This window comes from Cetorhinus maximus, chromosome 6 (genome assembly GCF_964194155.1).
Source record: "Cetorhinus maximus chromosome 6, sCetMax3.hap1.1, whole genome shotgun sequence".
NCBI lineage: Eukaryota > Metazoa > Chordata > Chondrichthyes > Lamniformes > Cetorhinidae > Cetorhinus > Cetorhinus maximus.
The window spans coordinates 59864419-59886480 of NC_135884.1; the positions used below are offsets into that span (position 1 = coordinate 59864419).

Consider the following 22062-nt stretch of genomic DNA (forward strand, 5'->3'; position numbering starts at 1 on the left):
AGGGGTAAAAGGCAAGGGAGTAGCACAAAATGAAATTCGGAGACTTGTGCAGACACAATGGGCTGAATGGCCTCCTTCTGTGCTGTAATAATTCTGTGCAATGTGACAGTCATACTCAAGGGGCAGAATCTTCTGGCTGGCATGCGGGTGGCAAAGTCCGCACGCCAGGGCTTAAAATGTCGCGAGCGTCCCGCCGTCAGCGCACGGCATCGTGATACGTCGGTCGGCAGGCACGCTATGCAGCGGGATGTGTGCCCACCATTAATTAAAGCCTTGTTAAGGCCATTAACTCTCCAATCGACCAGGATTTTGAGGGGCCCGTGTGAACTTTGGCTCAGCGCACGGGCCCAACGGGCAGGCAGGTAAGTGATTTTTTTACAAACCTCATCCAGTAGCGGGATGAGGTTTGATATTGGGTTTAAAAGCTTTTAATAAAGTGTTTGTGTTCTTCACTAACATGTCCCATCTTGTGTGACATTTTCACGAGGGGGAAATGTTAACGATTTTTAAATTTTTCAATTTTAGAGTTTCACAGAGTTTCAGTGATCTCCCTGAGGCAGCACTTTGCCTCAGGGAGATGTCCGCTCTTTCGCGAAAAAGCGCACTCTGGCAGTTGGGGAATCCCCCCCCCTCGCCTGCACAGGAAGTGCTGGGCAACATGCTGGGCGGGCCTTAATTGGCCCACCCACTTAAAATGGCGGTGGGGCCCGTTTTGGCAGCAGCGATCGGCTGCCCACCACCGCCAAGTCGGTCAGGCCCGCCCGCCCATCAAGGGCAAAATTCTGCCCAAGATGTAATATGTTTACATATGAAGGGCTTGAATAAGATTTTCTTCAGGAGCCAAAGTGACTAAGTTCAAGGTAGTGAAACTAAATGAATAGGCAACTCAAGATAAAATTTTATGAACGGAACTGTGATTAATTTAGCAAGTAAACTGCTAATGCATACAGGAAAGGGATAAGAGAATAGAAAACTGAAATGGATTTAGAAGGAGGAAATAGACAATCATCTGAGAGGAATTGTTATTAAATATAAAAGTGAGGTATCTTCTTGGAATGGGCAGGACTGATTTGATTAGGAAGCTAGATCGTCTTGTCATATTTTGGTATAATTAGATAATGTACAGAATAGAATTCTTGTTCTTCAATGATTGCCAAACAGCTAAGAGGGCTGTTCACTTACCCATAGACAGCAGTGCATAGGTTGACCCAGAGTAAAAGACAATCCCATTTTTTGGCCTCAAAAACCATGTTTTTGTATAAACTTGGACTGACTTTTCAGCCATGACACACCATACTCGCATTAGCCTCAATTCTTTACCCCACAAATGGATGTTTTACCTATTGATCCATTACACCCAGTTATAAGGTATCAGGCGGGCGATATGGGCTGTGTTGCAAAGGTATACATGAATTTAAGACACACCCGCACAAAGCAGATCATTTTATACTCTATGTATAAACCAAACCCGTTTTGGGAGAGATCCTGAGACTTCAAAGGTCAACTTATATGCCAACATCTAAGGTAAAAATTATTAAATACAACTTGCATTTATATGCAGCCTTTTTGTAAAGTAAACTCACAGGTCAGAATTTTGCCCTAGTTTTGGGCTGGCTCAGCAGGTGTGAGCAGGAGCAGTTGGGAAGCCGCCCGTGATTGGGCCGCGACTGCGATTTCACACTGGGGGGCCAATTGAGGCCCACCCAGCAAGAAATGCGTGCTGCAGCACTACCTGTGTGGTTGGGGGTGGGGGTAGGTGATGGAGGAGGGTGAGCGCGCGAGTTCGTGCATGTGCGCGAGTGGCACAATGAAGTTTCCCTGGGGCACAGGGCTACCTCACAGAGCTGAAGATTTAAAATATGAAAAATGAAGACTTTTAAAATGTTAAAACACATGTCCCTGCTCATGTGACAGACTCTGTCGCATGGACAGGGACATGTTAATGAAAATTTAAAATTTTAGATTAATGTTTTAATTGCTGTTGGTGGGATGAGGTTTCCTAAAATAGCCAAAGGCCGCTTGGCCTTTTTGCCTGCCCGTAAGGTTGGACAGGCAGCAAAAAGTCTCTTTAATTGGTACTTTATTGGCCTTAATCGGCCTGTTAATTGTTGGCGGGCACGCTGCTGACTCTCGTGCATGCCCGCCAACCGAAATACCGCACGAGTGTGCAATGACATCAGGATGCTTGCCCAATGTCATCATGTGTCACTTTATGACCATTCAGGTCAGGCGCATGCCCTCCTGACGAGCGAAAAATTCTGGCCGTAGAAGCTTACAGCACAGGAGGCCATTCAGCCCATTATGTCCATGCCGGTCAACAAAGATCTGACTACACTAAACCCATTTTCCAGCACTTAGCCCATAGACCTGGAGGCTATGGCAACACAAGTCAATATATAAATACTTCTTATAATGGAACATTAGCAGTCCTCCAGCCCTCTGGCACCTCACTTGTGCCAGAGAGGATTTGAAAATGACTGCCAGGGCCCCAGATATCTCTTCCCTTGCCTCCCTCAACAGCCTGGGATACATATCATCCAGACCTGCGGATTTATTTAAGGCCGCTAAACCCGCTAGCACCTCCTCCCTCTCTATGTTAATTTCCTCTAATATTTCACAGTCCTCCACTCTGATGTCTATACCTGCATTGTCCTTTTCTATTGTGAAGACTGCGCAAAGTATTCATTGAGGACTGTACCCACATTAGTCCAGGTCCACACACAGATTACCTCTATGGTCCCCAATTGTCCCTACTCTTTCCCTAGTTATTCTCTTGCTCTTTGTATATTTAAAAAACCCCTTTGGGTTTTCCTTTATTCTACCCACCAATGCTTTCTCATGCACTCTTAGAAAAGGAGATTAGGAAAGTTAAGATCCCCCCTGCACTTCTTATAGTCCTCGAGGGACTCTGCCGTCTTAAGCCCTCGGTGTCTGCCATAAACTTCTCTTTTTTTCTTAATCCTAACCTTTATGCCCCTTGATATCCAGGGTTCTCCAGATTTGATCCCCCACTTTGTCTTTACAGGAACATATTTGCCCTGTACTCTCGCTATTTCCTCCTTAAATGCCTCCCACTGCTCTGACACAGTTTTATCTGCAAGTAGCTGCTCCCAGTCCACTTGGGCCAAATCATATCTCATCTTAGTAAAACTAGCCTTTCCCCAGTTTAGAACTTTTATTCCTGGCCTAACCATATCCTTTTCCATAGCTATCCTAAATCTAACTGAGTTATGGTCACTTTCTCCCAAGATGCTCCCCTACTGATACGCCTTCTACCTGGCCGGGCTCATTTCCGAATATTAGGTCCAAATCTGCCATGTCCCTTGTTGGGCTTTCTACATACTGGCTAAAAACGTTCTCCTGGATGCAACTTAAGAATTTTGTTCTCTCCATACCTTGCACACTAAAACTTTCCCAGTTAATATGTGGGTAGTTAAAATCCCCTACTATTACTGCCTTATTATTCTTACACTTCTCTAAAATTTGATTACACATTTGATCCTCTATCTCTGACTGTTTGGGGGCCTATAGTACACACCCATCAGTGTTTGACCCTTTTGTGTTTTTTGCTTCTACCCATATGGCCTCATCTGATGGTCCTTCCAAGATATTATCCCTCCTCACTGCTGTAATTGATTCCTTGATCAATATTGTGACCCCCACTCCTTCTATCCCCCTTTCTATCTCATCTGAATATCCTATAACCAGGAATGTTGAGCTGCCAATCCTACCCTTTTAGCCAACTCTCAGTATATAGCTATGATATCATACTCCCACATGCCTATCTGTGCCCTCAACTCGTCTGTCTTATTCCTCAGGCTCCTTGCATTAAAATACATTCCATTTAACCTTACTAAACTCACTTCTTTCTTATCTAGCCTATGTTTCCTCTGCCTTCCAGACTCACTTACTAGTGTTTTAACTTCTAATTCCATCTCAGCTTCTCTCCCCTCTGAACTACTTTTCAGGATCCCATTCCCCTGCCAATTTAGTTTAAATCTGCCCCAACAGCATTAGCAAACCTCCCCACGAGGATGTTGGTCCCGTTCCTGTTCAGATGTAACCTGTCTAACTTATACAGGTCCCACCTCCCCCAGAAATGGTCCCAATGCCCCAGGAATCTCAAGGTCTCCATCCTGCGACATCTCTCCAGCCATGTATTCATCTGCCCTATCCTTCTGTTCCTATACTCACTACTGTGTGGCACTGGGAATGATCCGCAGATTACTACCTTTGAAGTCCTGCTTTTCAATTTCCTACCTAACTCCCTAAAGTGTGCTTGCAGGACATCATTTCTCTTTCTTCCTGTGTCATTGGTCCCAACATGGACCACGACCTCTGGCTGTTCACCCTCCCCCTTCAGAATGCCCTGCATCCGTTCCGTGACATCCTTGACCCTGGCACCCGGGAGGCAACATACCACCCTAGAGTCATGTCTATGGCCACAGAAGCGCTTGTCTACTCCCCTCACCAATGAATCCCCTACCACTATTGCCCGTCCACACTTTTTCCTCCCCTTCTGAGCAGCTGGACCACCCACAGTGCCATGGCCTTTGCTCTTGTTGGCCTCCACAGAGGAACCGTCACTCTCACCATTTTCCAAGGCCAAAAAATGGTTTGCAAGCGAGATGCACTTGGGGGATTCCCTCACTACCTGCCTGGTCCCCTTCTTCTGTCTGGCGGTCACCCATTCCCTCTCTGCGTGCACTTCCTTAAGCTGTTGGGTGACCACATCCTGCAATGTGCTATCCACGAACCTCTCAGCCTCATGAATGCACCATGATGTCCCTAGCTGCTGCTCAAGCTCCAAAACCCGGAGCTCAAGTTACTCCAGTCAGAAGCACCTCCTGCACACATGGTCATCCAGACCGCCAGGAGCGTCTAGGATTTCCCACATTGTGCAGGATGTGCAACTCACGGGACTGAGCTCCTCAGTCATATCTTAACTAAACAGAATATAGACCCCTTGCTTTTATTTTACCCTTACTCCTACTTGAGTATGAACTAGATGCTAGATTCTCTGGGTGCTGCAGACTGCCTGTCCCAGGGACCTCCTCTTGCACTCTCCTCTAAACAAGATGCCACACTGTAGAAAAATAGAGCAGTGGAGGAAGCAGATGACAATGTATGGTCAATGAGGGATTTTGAAGCAGCTTTCAAATGTGAGAAGAGAAGCAGCAATAGGGAAGGGTTTCGAGACAGTAGGACTTGAGATGGCTAAAGGCTCTAACACCAGATGTGGTGGAGAGGGGGAAAGGGGTGAATCAAACAGGATGGAGTTGGGGAACTGAAGGGCACAGGTTGAAGTGCAAGGCTGGAGATTTCAGAACAAAGTCAGCAGTTTTTATTAAGTGAATTATATTTATTTCACAATCAAAGCATATTTGCATCGCTGCTATTTTGCAGATCTCTTCACACCTACCAGGCAAAAACAAGCTGCAGTACCCAAATTAAGTGTGAAAATTCACACCGTCTAGATGGATATTACAAAATATCTAAACTTTGCAATTTGACACCTCATTTATTTCTTTCATGGGATGTGGGTGTCACTGGCTAGACCAGCATTTGTTACCCATCCCTAATTGCCCTTGAGAAGGTGGTGGTGAGCCACCTTCTTGAACTGCTACAGTCCATGTGGTGTAGGTACACCCATAGTGCTGTTAGGAAGAAAGTTTCAGGATTTTCTCCCAGCGACAGTGAAGGAACAGTAATATATTTCCAAGTCAGGATGGTGAGTGACTTGGAGGAGAATTTGCAGGTGGTGGTCTTCCCATTTGTCTGCTGCCCTTGCCCTTCTAGGTGGTAGAAGCTGTGGGTTTGTAAGTTGCAGTTGAAGGAGCCTTGGTGAGCTGCTGCAGTGCATCTTGTAGATGGTACACTCAGTCGCCACAGTGTGCCAGTGATGGAAGGAGTGAATGTTGAAGGTGGTGCATTGGGTGCAAACAGGCTGCTTTGTCCTGGATGGTGTCAAGCTTCTTGTGTTGTTCAAGGCGCAGTCATCCAGGCAAGTGGGGGGTACTCCATCACATTCCTGACCTGTGCCTTATAGATGGTGGACAGGCTTTGGGGAGTCAGGAGGTGAGTTACTCACCACAGAATTCCCATCCTCTGACCTGCTCTTGTAGCCACAGTGTTTAAACTGCTGATCCAGTTCAGTTTCTGCTCAATGGTAACCCCCAGGATGCTGATAGACTGACATTACAGTTTGTTTTCTCAACAACGTGGTTCACAAGTCTGAATATCACTGATACTGGGCCTTGGGGCCTCTACTCTCTTGTCCTTGTGTCCATGTAGTTTTGCACATTAAACAATTGGTTGCTTTTCTGACAGCAATGGGTGAATTTTGCAAATTAAAAGCGATCAGTGTCAAACTCAGAGGTGGTTCTGTGAACTGGGCTGGAGTGCAGGGTGGGGAGGAGGGACAATAAAAGACAAAAAAATAAATAAATATGAAAACATTATGGGCCACATTTTCGCCATGATGGAGAGACTCTTTGTCATGGTGAAAACCCTGGAAATGGCTGAATTTTTGAGGTCCTGCCCTTGAACCTGGCATTCCCCATCTTCATGGGGGTGGGACTGGAGTCAGGCCAGGGTGCATGAATCGCAGAAGCAGCTGGCCATTTAAATCATCAGCTGCCACCACTGACTTCCGATTTTTGAATTCTTTCTGTGAGAATCCCAGGGTGCGCAGTGCAGACCAGATAAGAGGAGGTATGAACTTGGTGGATTTTTTTGGATAGCCAGGTCCTAGGACATCTTTGAGAGAGGTAAGGCACCCTTTGGGATTGGCAGAGTTAAACATAATTATGCACTTTTACTCGCAAACTCACTGGAACTGTCCAGTTATCAAGCAATTGTCAAGCTGTCAAGGAACTGTCCAAGAAGTGTCCAAGTATACTAGGTGAATTAGCATGGAGGGGTTAAAGCAAAGGGTAGTGTGTGGGGCATGGGTTCGCACACATGGGGCATAGGGAGTGTGTGGGGTGGTGGGGTGTTTTTTGTATGATCATTATTTCTATTTATTTAAACACGGTGCCAAAGCACTGAGGTAGGCCTTGTGCCCGGCCCACCTCCGCACCCGGGGAAATCTTTGTTCCAGAGTTGCTTGCTATTTCTACTTCTGCTCCTCAAACCCCACCCCCAACTGAAAATCCAAACCACGGGTGGACATTTTTAAAGGTTGGGTTTGCCGAGCAGGGAAATCTAACTTTGTGCACCTGTTCCATGGAAGAAAATCTGTTTTTGTTTGTTTTTTTTTTAAAACAGCTGACAAGCAATACCAACATTCACAATAATTTTCCATAAGCAATCAGCAAAATATCAACTATTTCCCAATAGCACTGGAATTAGGGTTGCCAAATCTGACTAAACATATTTCAGCATGACCTTCTGCCTCCAAACTCCTGTCAGTGGCTGCCCATCACATCCATCTGCACGATGCATCACCTTCATATGCCAATTGGAAAGCAGAAGAGCTCTTCATTACCAAATGGGATGGCCCTTTTCATATCTTCAAGGCTTTTATAACAAAGAGAAGCTTAAAAAAAATTTAAAACTTCTTTTTCAAATAAAAACCGCATCAATTTCTGCAGACTCTAAGCCAATCCTGCAGATTTGGCAATCCCACCCTGTAATGGCCATTCAAAGAAATGCCACTGTATATATTTAACCCCTTTCTTCCGCCCTCCTTAGGCAATCTTGTGCTTATGAATTGAAACCTTGCCTTGTGCATGCAGCATCTGGGATAATAGGCCAGAGTGAACAGTCAAGGGTGTTACAATTCCCACTGGAAATAGTTTGTGATACTATGTATTTCTTTAAAAAAAAGTGAAAATAAGACATCAGAACATGCTGATCGCTGGCACTGTAGGCCAGGCTAAACTATTAATGTTTCATATATAAATGTGATTAATCAGAGAAAATAGTTGAACAGAAGATCAAATAGCAATATGCTAGTTAACTTTCACAGTTATATGATCAATGTAATAAATCACAAGTTTCAGGAGTCCTTTTGTCAGAATTATTTATAAGAAGAAAAAAGGAAAGACAAACTTGCATTTAATGCACTTTTCACGACCATGGACATCTCAAAGCACTTTACAGCCAATAAGTAGTTTTGAAGTGTAGTTACTATTGGAATGCAAGAAATGTGTCAGCCAATTTGGACACCGTAAACTCCCACAAACAGCAAGGTGCTAATGACCAGAACATCTGTATTTGTAATGGTGATTGAGGGATAAATATTGGCCAGAGGACCAGGGAGAACTTCCCTGGCTCCTCTTCAGAATAGTGCCGTGGAATCTTTTACATCCACCTCAGAGGGCAGGCAGAGCCTCAGTTTAATGGTTCATCTGAAAGATGTGGTACCTCAACAGGCCCCTGCACTGGAGTGTCAGCCTTGGTTTTTGTGCTGGAGTCCTGAAGTGAGGCTTGAAGCCCAAACCTAGTGACTCAGGGGCAAGAGTGCTACCAACTGAGCCACAGCTGACAGCTTTAATTGAGATTATATGCCAAATAAGAGTTCTAAGCACCAGGGATTTCTGGCTCATTGCCACAATGTGGAGCAAAACATTTGCATTACATGAGCTTTCAAACTGACCAAAAGCTGTTTCATGATTGGTGAGGGCGCCTCAAAACAAACAGCTGTCAAAAAATAGCTAAAAGCTGTAATGGGCCAGAGGCAGTGACAATGACTGCCTGTCCCAGCAAGAGAATTCTTTAAGGGAGAACCATCACAAACAAACCTGTATGTTAGCATGCTTTCTTTGACACACATTTCATGGGAATTACTTATGTTTAACTTGAGTAGAAGGGCCTGTGCATGATGTCCTTTACAGTGGAGGGCCTGTTGCACAGCAGGCACCACACTGTCTTTACAGTGCACTGCCTGATTACAATGATCAGACAAGCTTGTATAACTGAAGACAAAGGCCTGCTGTAACCTTCCATCTATCTTCACAGTCATTAGTCAATGTACCGTTGAAGGATTTTGTTGTGGTCGGACTTAATGAATGGAAGCCTTTGCTTGCCTTGTCACAGAGTGCTGTAAAGAACTTAACATTCAATCATAGGTTGTGGACATTGCTGGCTAGGCCATTTAATGCCCATCCCTAATTGCCCCGGAAAGCAATATCGGGGTTTTGAAAGGTGTAGAGGCACCATCCCTTATCTCACCCCACCTGAAACGCCCCTCCACTGTGATCCGCAATTGGTTATTCTTCAAGAGAGGTCCTGCTTATTTTACAGCTAGTCTCCATCTCTAGAGGTTATTCCAGCTATCCACCAGCCACCAGTAGGATGGGTAGCAGCAGCTTGTCCCTAACTTGACTGATTAGAGTTCAAAAGGGCTTCTTGAACTTCAAACCAAATCAGTTGACTTTGCGTTCCAAGTTGCAGCAACAATAACTTGCCGTAGAGAATCAGTAATTGGAGTTCATTTCAAAACTCCTGCAGCACTGTTTAGCTGAAATTTCATTTTTTTAAAAAGTGTTTATGATATGAAACAAGACAGATTGTCAGGCTGGTTACAAAAGGTTCTTGCTGATAATGACAGAAGATGTAATTTATTGCTCACTGTGATCATTTGATCCATTGATGCCATAGAACTCTTTCGGAAAGCTATTAAGCAGGGCAGTTTTACTGCGAGTAGTGCTGATCCCGGTAATCCCTGCAACAAGCACAGCGACCACCACAGGGACTTGTAAAAGGCAAACGGTCACTCAAAGACTCATGACAGCGGCTCAGCTTGTGCTGTTTTGAAAGAGTCAAGGAAAGCTGCAGGCAACCTTCCACCAGCCAGACTTTAAATGAAACTCTCCCATAGAGAGCAAAAGGGAAAGCAGGCCAACCCCACATTTATACATGCTTTACTGCCTCTACATTCAAAAGGTGGGTTGTGAAGCTGCCCTAATGCCTGGGAGAGCACGGTTTGCAATCTTCATGAAGATTTTGAGTACTCTGAAATGCTTTCCCGTTAGTATTTTTTTTAAAAACACGGATCTCGTGCTTTAAGGTCAGCTGTAGCTTGCAGAGATATTGGCTGGGATTTTCTGGCCCCATTGCGGTGAGAGATTCAGCGGCCAAGCCAAAAGTTCATTGACTTTCAGCAGGAACGGATGATCCTGGCGGCGGGTGTGGCCGGGAAATCCCGCTCGTTTTTCCGAAAACAATGGAATGTAGTGTATTGAAAATTGCAACGTGCATCTTGTCCACTTGTGGCTACAATACACACACAGACCAACAGAGGGAGTCTGCTAGGAAATAAATAAATTAAAAACAAATCCATGTTTAACAGCTTGTGCAGCTCTAATTTTAAGAGTTTCTGGCTGACTATCTGTTTCTATTCCACGAACTTCACATGGCCCTAAGACAGTACCAGAGTAGGAAGTCGTCCTTGGACATGGTCACAAAGTGACCATTTATGGCTTGTGACATTACCTAATCATTTGTACTGGAGAAATGCACCGACTTGGGTAAAGTTGAGCAGCAGAGATCAAAAAGCCCCACATGTTCCTGATCTCATCCAGGAAAGTGGCTGAGGCAATTCAAACATCCTCAAAATCCCTGGACTAAAAAAAAATAAAACTAGGGGTTCCATCTCTAATCGCTATTCATTGTGCTCTGCTGGTTAACGAATTTGTGCATATTAAGAGAGAATGTTGAATGGAAACATAGGAATAGGCGTAGGTAATTCAGCCCTTGAGCATGTTCCGTGATTCAATTAGGTCACGTTTCCTCTAGATCTCGATTACCCACCTTGATTTCATTATCCCTTAACGAACAAAAATCTACCAATGTGGGTTTTGAAATTTTCAACTGATTAATTCATCAGTTTTCGGGGGTGGGGGGCGGGGGGAAGCGCCCCAGATTTCAATCATCATGTGTGTGAAGAAGTGCTTCTTGACAACACCTCTTAACAGCCTACCTCTCATTATATGGCTGTTGACACATTGTTCTGGACTCTCCTACCAGATTTGCAGAGGGATGCTTTTACACTTTGCCATGCCCTGTACCAGTAACACTGACTCCCAATGCACAGGTCTCGTGCAGCCAGTTATATTCCAAAAGGAAGCCCACTGGGATTCATCTTTTGAGCTGCAGGTTTCACCAAATCCCAACAACTTTGATTGCAGCTAATGCTGTCAGATCCACACAATGGGAACCAACAGCACGAGTACGGTTCCAGTCAGATAGAGTGCACTAAAAGTACATTCATTTTGACAACATATGAACTCAATGGCCAGAATCTTTGGGTCGGCGCAGTGACGTCGGGCACAAGTCCTGATGTCATTCAGGTCTTCAGTTCAGCAGGTAAACACTGGAGTCAGCTGCACGCCTGTCGAACTGTCAACCCGCCTATTAAGGCCATTTAAATATCAATTAAACTAATAAACTGAGCTGCCCATCCAGCCTTAAGGTTGGCGGGCAGGCGAAGGGCCCAGGCGGCCTTTGCATTTATCTTGAAACCTCATCCATGGGCGGGATGAAGTTTCATGAAGGTTTTTAAAAGTTTAATAAAAAATTTTAATAAAATTCATAGACCTGCACCAGCTCATGTGACACTGTCTTATTTTTTTTTCTTTATTTAAATTTTTCAAATTCAAACTAATCTCTGGGGCAGCTCTGTGCCTCGGAGATTTCTCGAGACAGCATACTCTTCCCGCCCACACTGGGAGCGCTCAGTGCTTCCGGGTGAGCATCACGCTGGGCGGACCTTAATTGGCCCGCCCACATAAAATGGCAGCGCACAGCTGATCGCAGGCGGCGTTCGGCTGTGCAGCCCGCCCACACCGCTGCCACCCCCCCCACCGACGGGGAGAAAATTCTCCCCAGTGTCATTTGAATTTGGCAGCTCTTAATCCTGTAGAGCCCACCATCTGGTTGGACCTAAGGCATGGCATGGGGGAGGAGATTTGGCTACTGCTGTAGTGGAAATGGCCAACTGCTGTCCAAAAATAGCAGCCAAAAAGCTCCAACCCCAATCCTCCCTCTTGATGGTGCTGAAAATGCTGCTTGTCCTTTGCCTGGCTCCCACAATTAACACTCAGATCATGCTCACATCATTTAATTGCAGTCGGGTTAGGAGCAAGGCCCAAGTGCTGGTTCTTCTGAACATATCTTTAGTTGAGCATCTGCCCAGAGTTGAGACTGGGAAGTAACTCGGGATACTTGTGGCCAGTTAAATGCCATCACACCTAATCCAGGTGCAAGCCTTCCACAAGCGAGATTAGGAAATCCTCGAGAAACACCAAGGTGTGAAGTCTGTCTCCTCTGCTTTGTAACAGCTAATTATATTTTCCCTTGATGTGAAACAGAGAAAATCAGTCATAGGATCTGTTAGAGGACAGAAAGGCTGTCTGATCTAAAAATATCACAAACAGCATTCAGCATTGAAATCAAAGATTAATGTCCAAAGTCCATGGCAGTGAACTAATGGGAAAATAAAGTCAGCCAAAACAGATGACGATGTACTTGGGTAATACAATTAGCCTGGATTATACAACAGTGCTGGCACAGTTTGATTCATCTCATGGTCATGCAACCATTGAATGCTTTGTAGGACATTATATCCTTGGACTAAAGAATCATGACAGCCTTAAGTGAGCTGCACCATCGAGGCAGGGGCGTAATGTCCAAAGGAAAGCATTGTATTATTAGATAACATGGTTTACAAGCACACTTCCCCAATTATCGATAGGATTGGCTGACAAGCACTTGTAGCAGGTAATGAATCTCAGTAAATATACATGGTGCTCAATAGCATGTTGGCATGACCTGCAAGAATCCAAAAGTCAGGACAATACTGGTGTCATAGATAGTGGGCTGACTTTATTCAGAGATTAACTGTCAATGTTTAATGACTGTTGAATTCATCCACTATTCCCAGTAGCCCCAAGCATTTGCTGATGCTCTATTATTGCAGTTTGCCTGCAAAGAGTCTATCATTGAAGTAGCATGGCACAGGAGGCCATTCAGCCCATCAAGTGTTCTCTGTCTCTTTCGAAGAGCAATCCAGTTAATCCAATTCCCAGTCTTTTCCACAGATACCTGCAATTTTTTTCTCCTTTAAGTATTTATCCAATTCACTTTTGAAGGCTAATTATTATCCAGCACCCTATCAGGAATTGCATTCCAAATCCTGATTACTCGCTGCACAAAATGCAAAATTGCACAGAACAGCATTTCCTCTTGCCACTTATGGCTCTTTTGCCAATCACCTTAAACCTACAATCTCTGCTTATCGGCCCTTAAGCCACTGAAAACAGTTCCTCTTTTTTTTTAACTCCCATGATTTTAAACACCTCTATCAAATCTCCTCTAGGCCTTCTCTACTCAAAAGGAGAAAACCCCAGCTACTCCAGTTTATTCATATAACTGTAATCCCTTATACCTGGGACATTCTGATGAACTCATCCATTCCCTTTGCTAAGCCTTCATGTCCTTCCTAAAAAGTCATGCCCAGAATTGCATGCAATATTCCAGCTGGGGTATTTGACAGTGAACTTTTTCCAGCCGACTTGTGTTCAGCGATGCTGGATGCCAGAGAAGACGGTGCTTTAGACACAATGGACAGAATCTTCCGTTCTGGAGACTAAGTCCGGTGGTGGGAGTGGAAGTTGGAGTGACGGCCGCTGCAGGGTGGGGTGGCTGAACATGCGAGATCTTGCGATGTTCGGCTCCTTAATTCGTGAGGAGCATATCTGCGAGTGAAACTCATGGCAGAGCAGGCCACTTTCCATCATCACCTCATCAGCTCTATGTCTGGACGCCACCTTTAAACGGCGCCCTACTGCCATTCACTCTTCTGTTCTGCTCCAACTCCACACCCCATCCCCAAGTCCTGCCTTGGTCTCACCCCTCCTCTGTGCCCAGCCTTGATGCAGCTTGTGCTATAGACAGCTGATATTGCTGTGGTGGTGTGAAAGGAAGGCAAAAGCAGTGTCTACTGACCTCAAAGTCCAGGAAGAAGTCTAACTCACCAGGTGTATGCCACTTATGCACAGTCTTAAACCTGAGTGTTCTAAATTCCCGCTGGTTGGGCACTTAATTTGGCGGGAGAACAAAATTCCAGTGTGTCGGTCTTTTAATGAGCATTCATGAGATGCAAATGGCGTTCCCGACATAGTTCCACAGGACATTTGACCTGCCTTTAAGCCTCCAGGAATGTCATGAGAAACAAATTCCAAGTGAGTTTCCCACCGTCGGGAAACTGATTTTTGTCCTCCCGCCAAATATTGCTCTCCTGCCCAACACGGTTCCCGCTGCTGCTGCAAGCGCAAGTTTCTGCCCAATGGTTCTGATTTTAAACTGGGAACAGGAATGCAGCACATGACCCTTGAAGTGGACCCAAAGCCCAATCTTCAATAAGGACCCCACTTTCCTCCTATGGGCGTCCTGCTTACCTGTCCAAAAAGAGCCAGTTAAAAACAGGACATGATGGGAAGGAAGCTGGCCCTAAAGGGGTAAAAAGCCAGCCTCATTTTAACTGCATCCTGCCCAGTTTCCAGCAGGAGTTAAAATCCAGGCCCATATCATCTGTTTCAATTTAGTTCTTCATTAAAAAGAATAATTTCTGGCAGCAGACACAAATTGTGCCAATTGCATCAAGGTGTTCATCTCCAAGTACAAATATGGTGCAACACCATCCTAGTCTCTCAGTTTACTACCATTACCCTGGGGTCAGGCTTTTAGCTGCACTGCCTGCTCCAGCCATTGATAATTGCACAGTGGTGGAGAGACTCCGCAGAAAATTCCAGATTTGCACCAGGTGTTTGGAATATGAAGCAGCTTTCCAGTGCCACAAAACTCTGAAAAATAATTTATAAATCTCATCACATGACAAAGGGGATTCTCTGTCCTGGAGATTAATTTCACCATGCTGTTATCATAGGACAACAATTCTTTACTTGAAAAGAGATAGACAGATAGGTTGAAGCACATTAAAAGGGTTGTTATGTTTTCAACACAAGTTGCTCAGGATTCATGGGATTGATGAGATAATGGCAGAGGCTCTTGTGGTAATCAGAGTTCGAACCTTCTGAACAGGCTGAATTTTATCACATTATTCCTCTGGCAATATAGCAATAAAAATAATTTCCTATGGTTCGCTGACAGTGGGCAGAATTTTACTGCCTTTGAGAATATTTATCTATCGGGGACTAATGCAAGCCCCGACCCCAATGTTCCAGGAGTCTCGCCCATCTGTCAGATCCTCCCAGGAGGTGGCTAATTAAGGGGCTGCCTCCAGGAGCTCCGTCCAATTAGGAAAGGCGAGCAGGTTCCTGAGGCCTCAATTCCCAATCAGTGGGAATGTAGCTTTGGAAGGTTGGTAGAGGTGGGTGTTGCTCAGGCAGCGAGGAGAACGCAAAAGTCACCTCAAAGGGCAGGCGCCCTCTTAAGGCATGCATCAAATTCATAAATGTTGAATGCCAAAGCCAACAGTCTCCATGGAATGGAGGGGAAAACCCTCCATAGGGATTATTAGATTGCAGCTGTGGCCTTTCCTGCCTGTGGCCCTGACTTTGGGGCATGGAGCCTCTAGCTCCGATCGCTACCTACCACATCCATGGAGCTGCCAGGCTCAGCACTCAGCAGAGGCCACTCCAATGTCAGGAAGATACCGGGAGAATCCTCCCCCTCCCTGCAACAGGTTCCCGTTTGCTAATTATTGGTTACTTGTCTCTGCTGGATGAGTAGCCACTTCCCTTGTTCGCCTGCCTCTGGCAAGCTTGCTGGGAGGCTGGAATGCATCGGCCTACTCTGCAAGTTTGCTCCCAGTCCCACCTTCCAAGCTTGCCACCACAGGTCTAATAAAATTCCACCCATTGTCTTTTGGAAGATAGAATAGAGAAAATCCCCAGGTCTGGGCCTATATTTGAAAACTGTTACAGAGAGATGGAGGGACAAATGCATGACTATACGCCTCCCAATGCGGCAGTCATTTACACCCATTCTTTCACTGCCTAGTTAAGCGGATTTTGCCTGGGAAAAACGTGGAAGTTAATTGAGCATAACATTCACAGACAATTGCCCTGATATTTATGGAGCGGTGGAAGGGAGTGGGGTAACTTTTAGCAATCTGGAATCCTAGCAATGCGGAAGTCATGTTTATTCTAATGACAAGACCTCATCATTTTTTTTCCATTTCTCACCAGGCAGTCAGCTAGATTGAGACACTGGTTGGCTGACGGATGGGGAGCCCTGTGGTGTAAGGCAGCAGCTAGGGACTGCTGGGGGTTTAGATAGGAAGTGATTGTGTATTAGTATCAGATTGTGGGGATGAAGGTACAGCATCAGTGTATGGTGGGGTGGGGGAAGGTGATGTGGGGGAAGCACTCCTGCCCTTCCTGGTCCACAAGCAGTGCTGGGAAAGTTTTTGTAACACCCTTATTCAAAAAGGGAGGGAGACAAAATACAAGTAGCTACAGGCCAGTTAGCATAACATCTGTCATTGGGAAAATGTTAGAGTCTGTTATAAAGAATGTAATTTAGAAATGCCTAATCTAATCAAGCAGAGTCAGCATGGCTTCACGAAGGAGAAATCATGCCTGACCTATTAGAACTCTTTTTGAGGTGGTAACAAGCAGGATAGATAAAAGGGGACCTGTAGATGTAATGTATCTGGATTCCCAAAAGGCATTAATAAGGCACATAAGGCTACTTAATAAGACAAGAGCCCATGGTGTTAGGTAGTATGTTAACATGGATAGAGGATTGGCTAACTAATAGAAGACAGGGTTGAGATAAGGGGGGGGGGGAGGGGTGCATTTTCAGGATGGCAACCTGTAACTAGTGGAGTGCCACAGGGTGTTGGGGTCACAATTATTTACAATATACATTAATGACTTAGCTGAGGGAAATGAATATACTATCACCAAGTTTGCCGATGACACACAAATAGGTGGGAAGGCAAGTGGTGAGGATGACACAAGGAGTCTACAGAGGGATATTGACAGGAGTGAGCAAAAACTTGGCAGATGGAATATAACATGGGAAAATGTGAAGTTATGCACTTTGGCAGGAAGGATAGAGGAGCTGAATATTATTTCAATGGAGAAAAACTGCAGAAAGCTGCAGCACAGAGGGATTTGGGGGTCTTCGTGCATGAATCACAAAAAGCTAACATACATGTTCAGGAAATGGGGAAGGCAAATGGAATGTTGGCCTTTATTTCAAAGGGAATGGAGTATAAAAATAGGGAAGTCTTGATAAAACTATGCAAGGCACTAGTTAGACCACACCTAGGATACTGTGAACAGTTTTGGTCCGCTTATCTGAGGAAAGATATACTGGCATTGGAGGCAGTCCAGAGAAGGTTCACTAGGTTGATCCCCAAGTATGGAGGGATTTTGAGGAAGAGAGGTTGAGTTGGTTGGGCCTGTACTCATTGGGGTTTAGAAGAAATGAGAGGCAACCTTATTGAAACATAAGATTCTTAGGGGGCTTGACAGGGTAGATGCTGAGAGATTGTTTCTCCTCATGAGAGAGTGAAGTCCAGAGGGCATAATCTTAGAGTAAGGGGTTGCCCATTTAAGACAGAGATAAAAGGGAATTTCTTCTCTCGGAGGGTAGTGAATCTCTGGAATTCTTTACTACTGGGGGCCGTAGAGGCTACCAGTCATTAAAGTATATTCAAGGCTGAGATGGACAGGTTTTTAAATCATTAAGGGAATCGAAAGTTATGGGAAAAAGGCAGGAAAGTGGAGTTGAGGATTATCAGATCAGCCACGATCTCATTGAATAGCGGAGCAGACTTGATGGGCCGAATGGCCTACTTCTGCTCCTACGTCTTACGGCCTTATGGTTTGATCTGGCAGTTGTCACCTCCCTTTAGCTGCAGAGTTTCAGGAGCTCCAGAAAGCCTGGCTCAAAATATTTATATCCGAGGGAGTCCCAAAAGAAAAAATCGGAGTCATGCAGTCTAATTAATATATTAAAACTACAGGTCCATCTCTTGATGGTTGCTGTCTCAGGCATTCCTTCCAACCTGTCCAGGTTAAACCAACAGTAAGTGTATCCGTGGCAGGTTGGGAATCCAGTTCTGACAAAATTTAATCCCTCCTCCCACTTTTCCTCGGGAGTTAAAATCCCTCCTAATGGCACCCAATATCAGAGCTTTGGGAGCAAAAACTAGAAGCACTGTTTTCTTTTAATTGTCAAACTGAAATGCACCGATTTAAGCAGCAAACTGCACTTCTGCCCAATCTTTTCTCTCATTTTCTTTGAAATGAATAGGCTGCATACAACAAAGCATGGTTACCTTTAAAATGATAAGGCCTGGCCGCACAAGCATGTTATTTTAAAATGGGGCTTCTTTTGAGCAGCCTGTGCTGTATCTTCTGGGTTGCTGCACACACTCTCCTTAGAGGGAACATTACTTCTGCCAAAGTTTTCTAAACGAGTTAATAACCTCCTTCTGTCCTCCAGCCAAACTTATTTTTCAGCAACTACGTTCTCCTCCCTCTCTCCTCAGGTGTCGAATCCAGCGGTGGTATAATAGCCAGAATAGGGCCTGTGGCAAATTTTCCACTCCCTGATCCGTGGAAGCTGGAATCAGTGCAGCTCCCTTCTCACCAGTCCAATAGAAACCAGCTAAATTACAAACTACTAATCAAACGTAGATCATCCATGACTAAACTAACCTGTACTTCATGCATAAGTCAGAGAATGATCGCAGGTTATCCAGTCATGGACAAACAGCATCAACCAGTCCTGTCCTTACTCAAGGTAAACTTTTCAGCAACCAGCATTAATAGTAATGAAGGGAGGGAGCCCTGACTGATTTTCCCTTCTCTAGGCCAGGGGTTCTAGGTCAGTTGAAACAACCTGGATGCATTAAAGCAGCTTAGACTAGGAATGAAGCATGGAGCCATTTGGTGTGGATGTCTCTACTACACATGCTCTTCACAATTCAGATATAACCAAGTCTTGTTCTGGGAATGTTTGCTCAAGCACAGTGAATGAGTGCAAAAGGTTAAATACCTGCATTTTAATATCTGAGTGGTGCACCCAATTCATTTTGAAAACATCACTCAGTTGGTGGCACTCTTGACACTGGATCACAGGGTTCCAGGTTCAAGTCTTACTTCAGGATGAAGTACAAAATTCTAGTACTGAAGGATTTCTGCAGTGTCAGAGGTGCCATCTTTCAAATGAGACATTAAACTGAGGTCCAGCCTGCCATCTTGAGGTGGATGTAAAAGATCCAATAGCACGATTTTGAAGAGCAGGGGAGTTATCATCAGTGTCCTGTCCAATATTTATACTTGGAATCAACATCACAAGAGCAGATTATCTGGATATCACCACCTTGCTGATGGTACAGTGTTGGCTGTGTGCGAATTGGCTGTTGTGTTTCCCACAATATGACACTGAACACACTTTAAAAGTACTTAATTGGCTGCAAAATGCTTTGGGATGCACCGAGGACATGAAAGGTACTATATAAGTGCAAACCTCTCTTTTCTTTTGAGTTAACCCTTTTCTCTGTAATCTCCTCCAACCCCACAACCCTCTGAAATATCTGCTCCTTTAATTCGGACCCTTGTGCATACCCAGTTTTTCTTGTTCCACCATTGGTGGCTGTGCCTTCTCCTGCCTAAGTCTCAATCTGTGGACAACACTACCTACACGTCTCAACCTCTCTACCTTGCTTTCCTCCGTAAAACCTACCTCTTTGACCAAGGTTTTGGTCATCTGACCCAATATCTCCTTATGAGGCTCAGTGTCATACTTTGTTCTATAATGCTCCTCTCAAGCTCTTTGGGGTGTTTCATTACATTAAAGACCTTATATAAATAAGCTTTTATATAAATAAGTTTTGTTTCAAAAGTTTTCTGGTTTGTAAAGAATATTGTTTTGTTTAAATCATGGGGGAAAAATACTGATTTTTTTAATGCTGATTTTCAGAATGTAAATTTAGTTGGCTGCTCAGCATAGCTTTACTTCTATAAAAGAATTCTCTTTTCTAATATTTTGTTTGCCCAATTTCCCCATATATGTCAAGAAATTGCGTTATAGTCCTTTGATGTTTATAGTAAGACAACTTTGTGAAATATATGCCAGCTCTCCAGAGTGGATCGGCTTACCAGTTTCTGGGTCAAGCCTGGTGGGGCCCACTCATATGTGACTGTGTCAAAAGTTGGATCTTTCTTCGTTACATTGGGATTGGTAATAATCATTCGGTTCCTTTTATAGATGCGGACTCCGTCTCCTCCCTTCACCCGCGCAGTCAGGTTGGAATATTTAGAGTCAGCCAAAAGGCGGCCGATTTTCCGATCATCCTCAGCATCGGAGTGCAGGCTGTGATCCTCATGGTTGCATTTGCACGACTTGCATATCTTCCTGCGCCAAAAATAAAAAAACATTAAATAGCTTGCATCACTCTGTACAGGAATGCCCATTCATTTGACTAATTCCATTGATCTGTCAGGTGACAGAATTAGATCAAAATACATCTTTGTTTGAGCCTTAGCACATTTGATGGAAAACCTGCACTTAGTACAAGCCACAGTCTGCATTTTGGAAGATGGGTTGTACTACAAATACTTTAGCATCTGTACAACAAGGCATTATCTAATGGGACTGGGCGGTACAGTGTCTAAGAACATTGCTTTATTAACATCGAGTCAGAATTCAGGCCAGATTGAAATGAGCAATAAGATGATTCCCTCCCTCTTGATGTCAAGAGTCAACAAGAATTGGCATATTCTTCTGCGTTATAGGAAAGAGCATACAGCACAAACACTTTTTTGATTTGGCAGAAATGGGATTATTAATCTGTTAACACCTCTTAGGCTTCGAGAATAAAAACCCTCGAAACTGCAATACCACGCAGGTTCAGTATAGAGCACCCTTCTGAAATCAAGAACAACAATTGTATCAACACAGGAACTGAGCTGTATTGAACCTCTTCCTGAGTACAAAATTATGGCTGCATGGCATACAGAAGTGACAAAATGTTCTTTGCTCAGTGTTGCTTGCATCCACAGACATCAAAAAATGAGAAAGCTGCAAAACAAAAGCTAGCAACAGGAGAGATCTTACTGAATGGTGGAGCAGTCTCAATGGGCCAAATGGCCAACTCTTGCTCCTATTGCTTATGATCTTAGCAGTCCTAGCTGGATTCCAACACAGTCCATCTCCATCTGAATGGTATATATTACGTACACACACACACACACCCCCCCCCATGTGAAGAACAAGAAAGAGACATCTTCATTTTAATCCCTGCAGCAAATCAAAATGGCTTAGCCTTATTAGGTCATCCACCCCACAGTAAATAACTAAACAAATAAATTTTAAAATCACATTTCCCAAGTTAAAGTCACAACTGAAATCTGGATTTGTTTTGATCTTTCGTCAGTTAAAATTGTGTTGGCAGTGGACTGTTCCGATAATGTCAGCTTCAAATAAAATTTGGCAGGAACACAACAAGAAAGAAATTCGTTTTAGCTCAGCACCAAATTTGTAATTTCATTGAGGCAGATCACAGGATAGTTAAAGCGGTAAATTAAAAAGTGTCACACTGGTGCTGCATGGGCTTTCATTATCCTCCATGCATGCCCAATGCTAACTCAGACTGGTTGGGTCAAATCACCAGCTTCAGTGTTGTAACTTAATTTATTTTCAGGTATTTCTGCAGTGTTAAGGCAGAAGGTGTTTAACTCTGCATGTTGCTGAACTACACAAGACCAATGAATGCTTGATGTGTAACCCAACATCTAATGAGCAATGGGGCAAACTGGAGGTGGTAAGATCTTCTGCCTGTCCATTGAACTCACATCTTTGACATCCATATTGGGTAAATGTTGGGCCTAGCATATCTAAAAATGCCTAGGGTCTCACATTGGTGAGCCACAGCCAACTCAAGTTTCATCCGTTAGCCCCACACTCAGAGTTAAAGATATGGGCTCTCAGAGCACTGTTTTCTTTAAAATTGGAAAGCAAAATGCTGTGGATATTGGAAATGCAATCAAAAAAACACTGGAAAAACTCAGCAGCTTAGGTAGCATCTGTGTCGGGTGCAAGTCAGAGTTAACAGCCTGGATTTTCACCAAG

At 44.3% G+C, this 22062-nt stretch overlaps 1 protein-coding gene across 1 annotated transcript in view; it reads right to left on the reverse strand.

Moving 5' to 3' along the window:
- lmcd1 (LIM and cysteine-rich domains 1) overlaps positions 1–22062 on the reverse strand; it is a 60147-nt gene that overhangs the window by 16803 nt on the left and 21282 nt on the right. The window contains exon 3 of the mRNA XM_078543752.1: positions 20091–20346. Within this exon, the coding sequence (XP_078399878.1) occupies positions 20091–20346 (256 nt within the window). The remainder of the gene's footprint in view (positions 1–20090; positions 20347–22062) is intronic.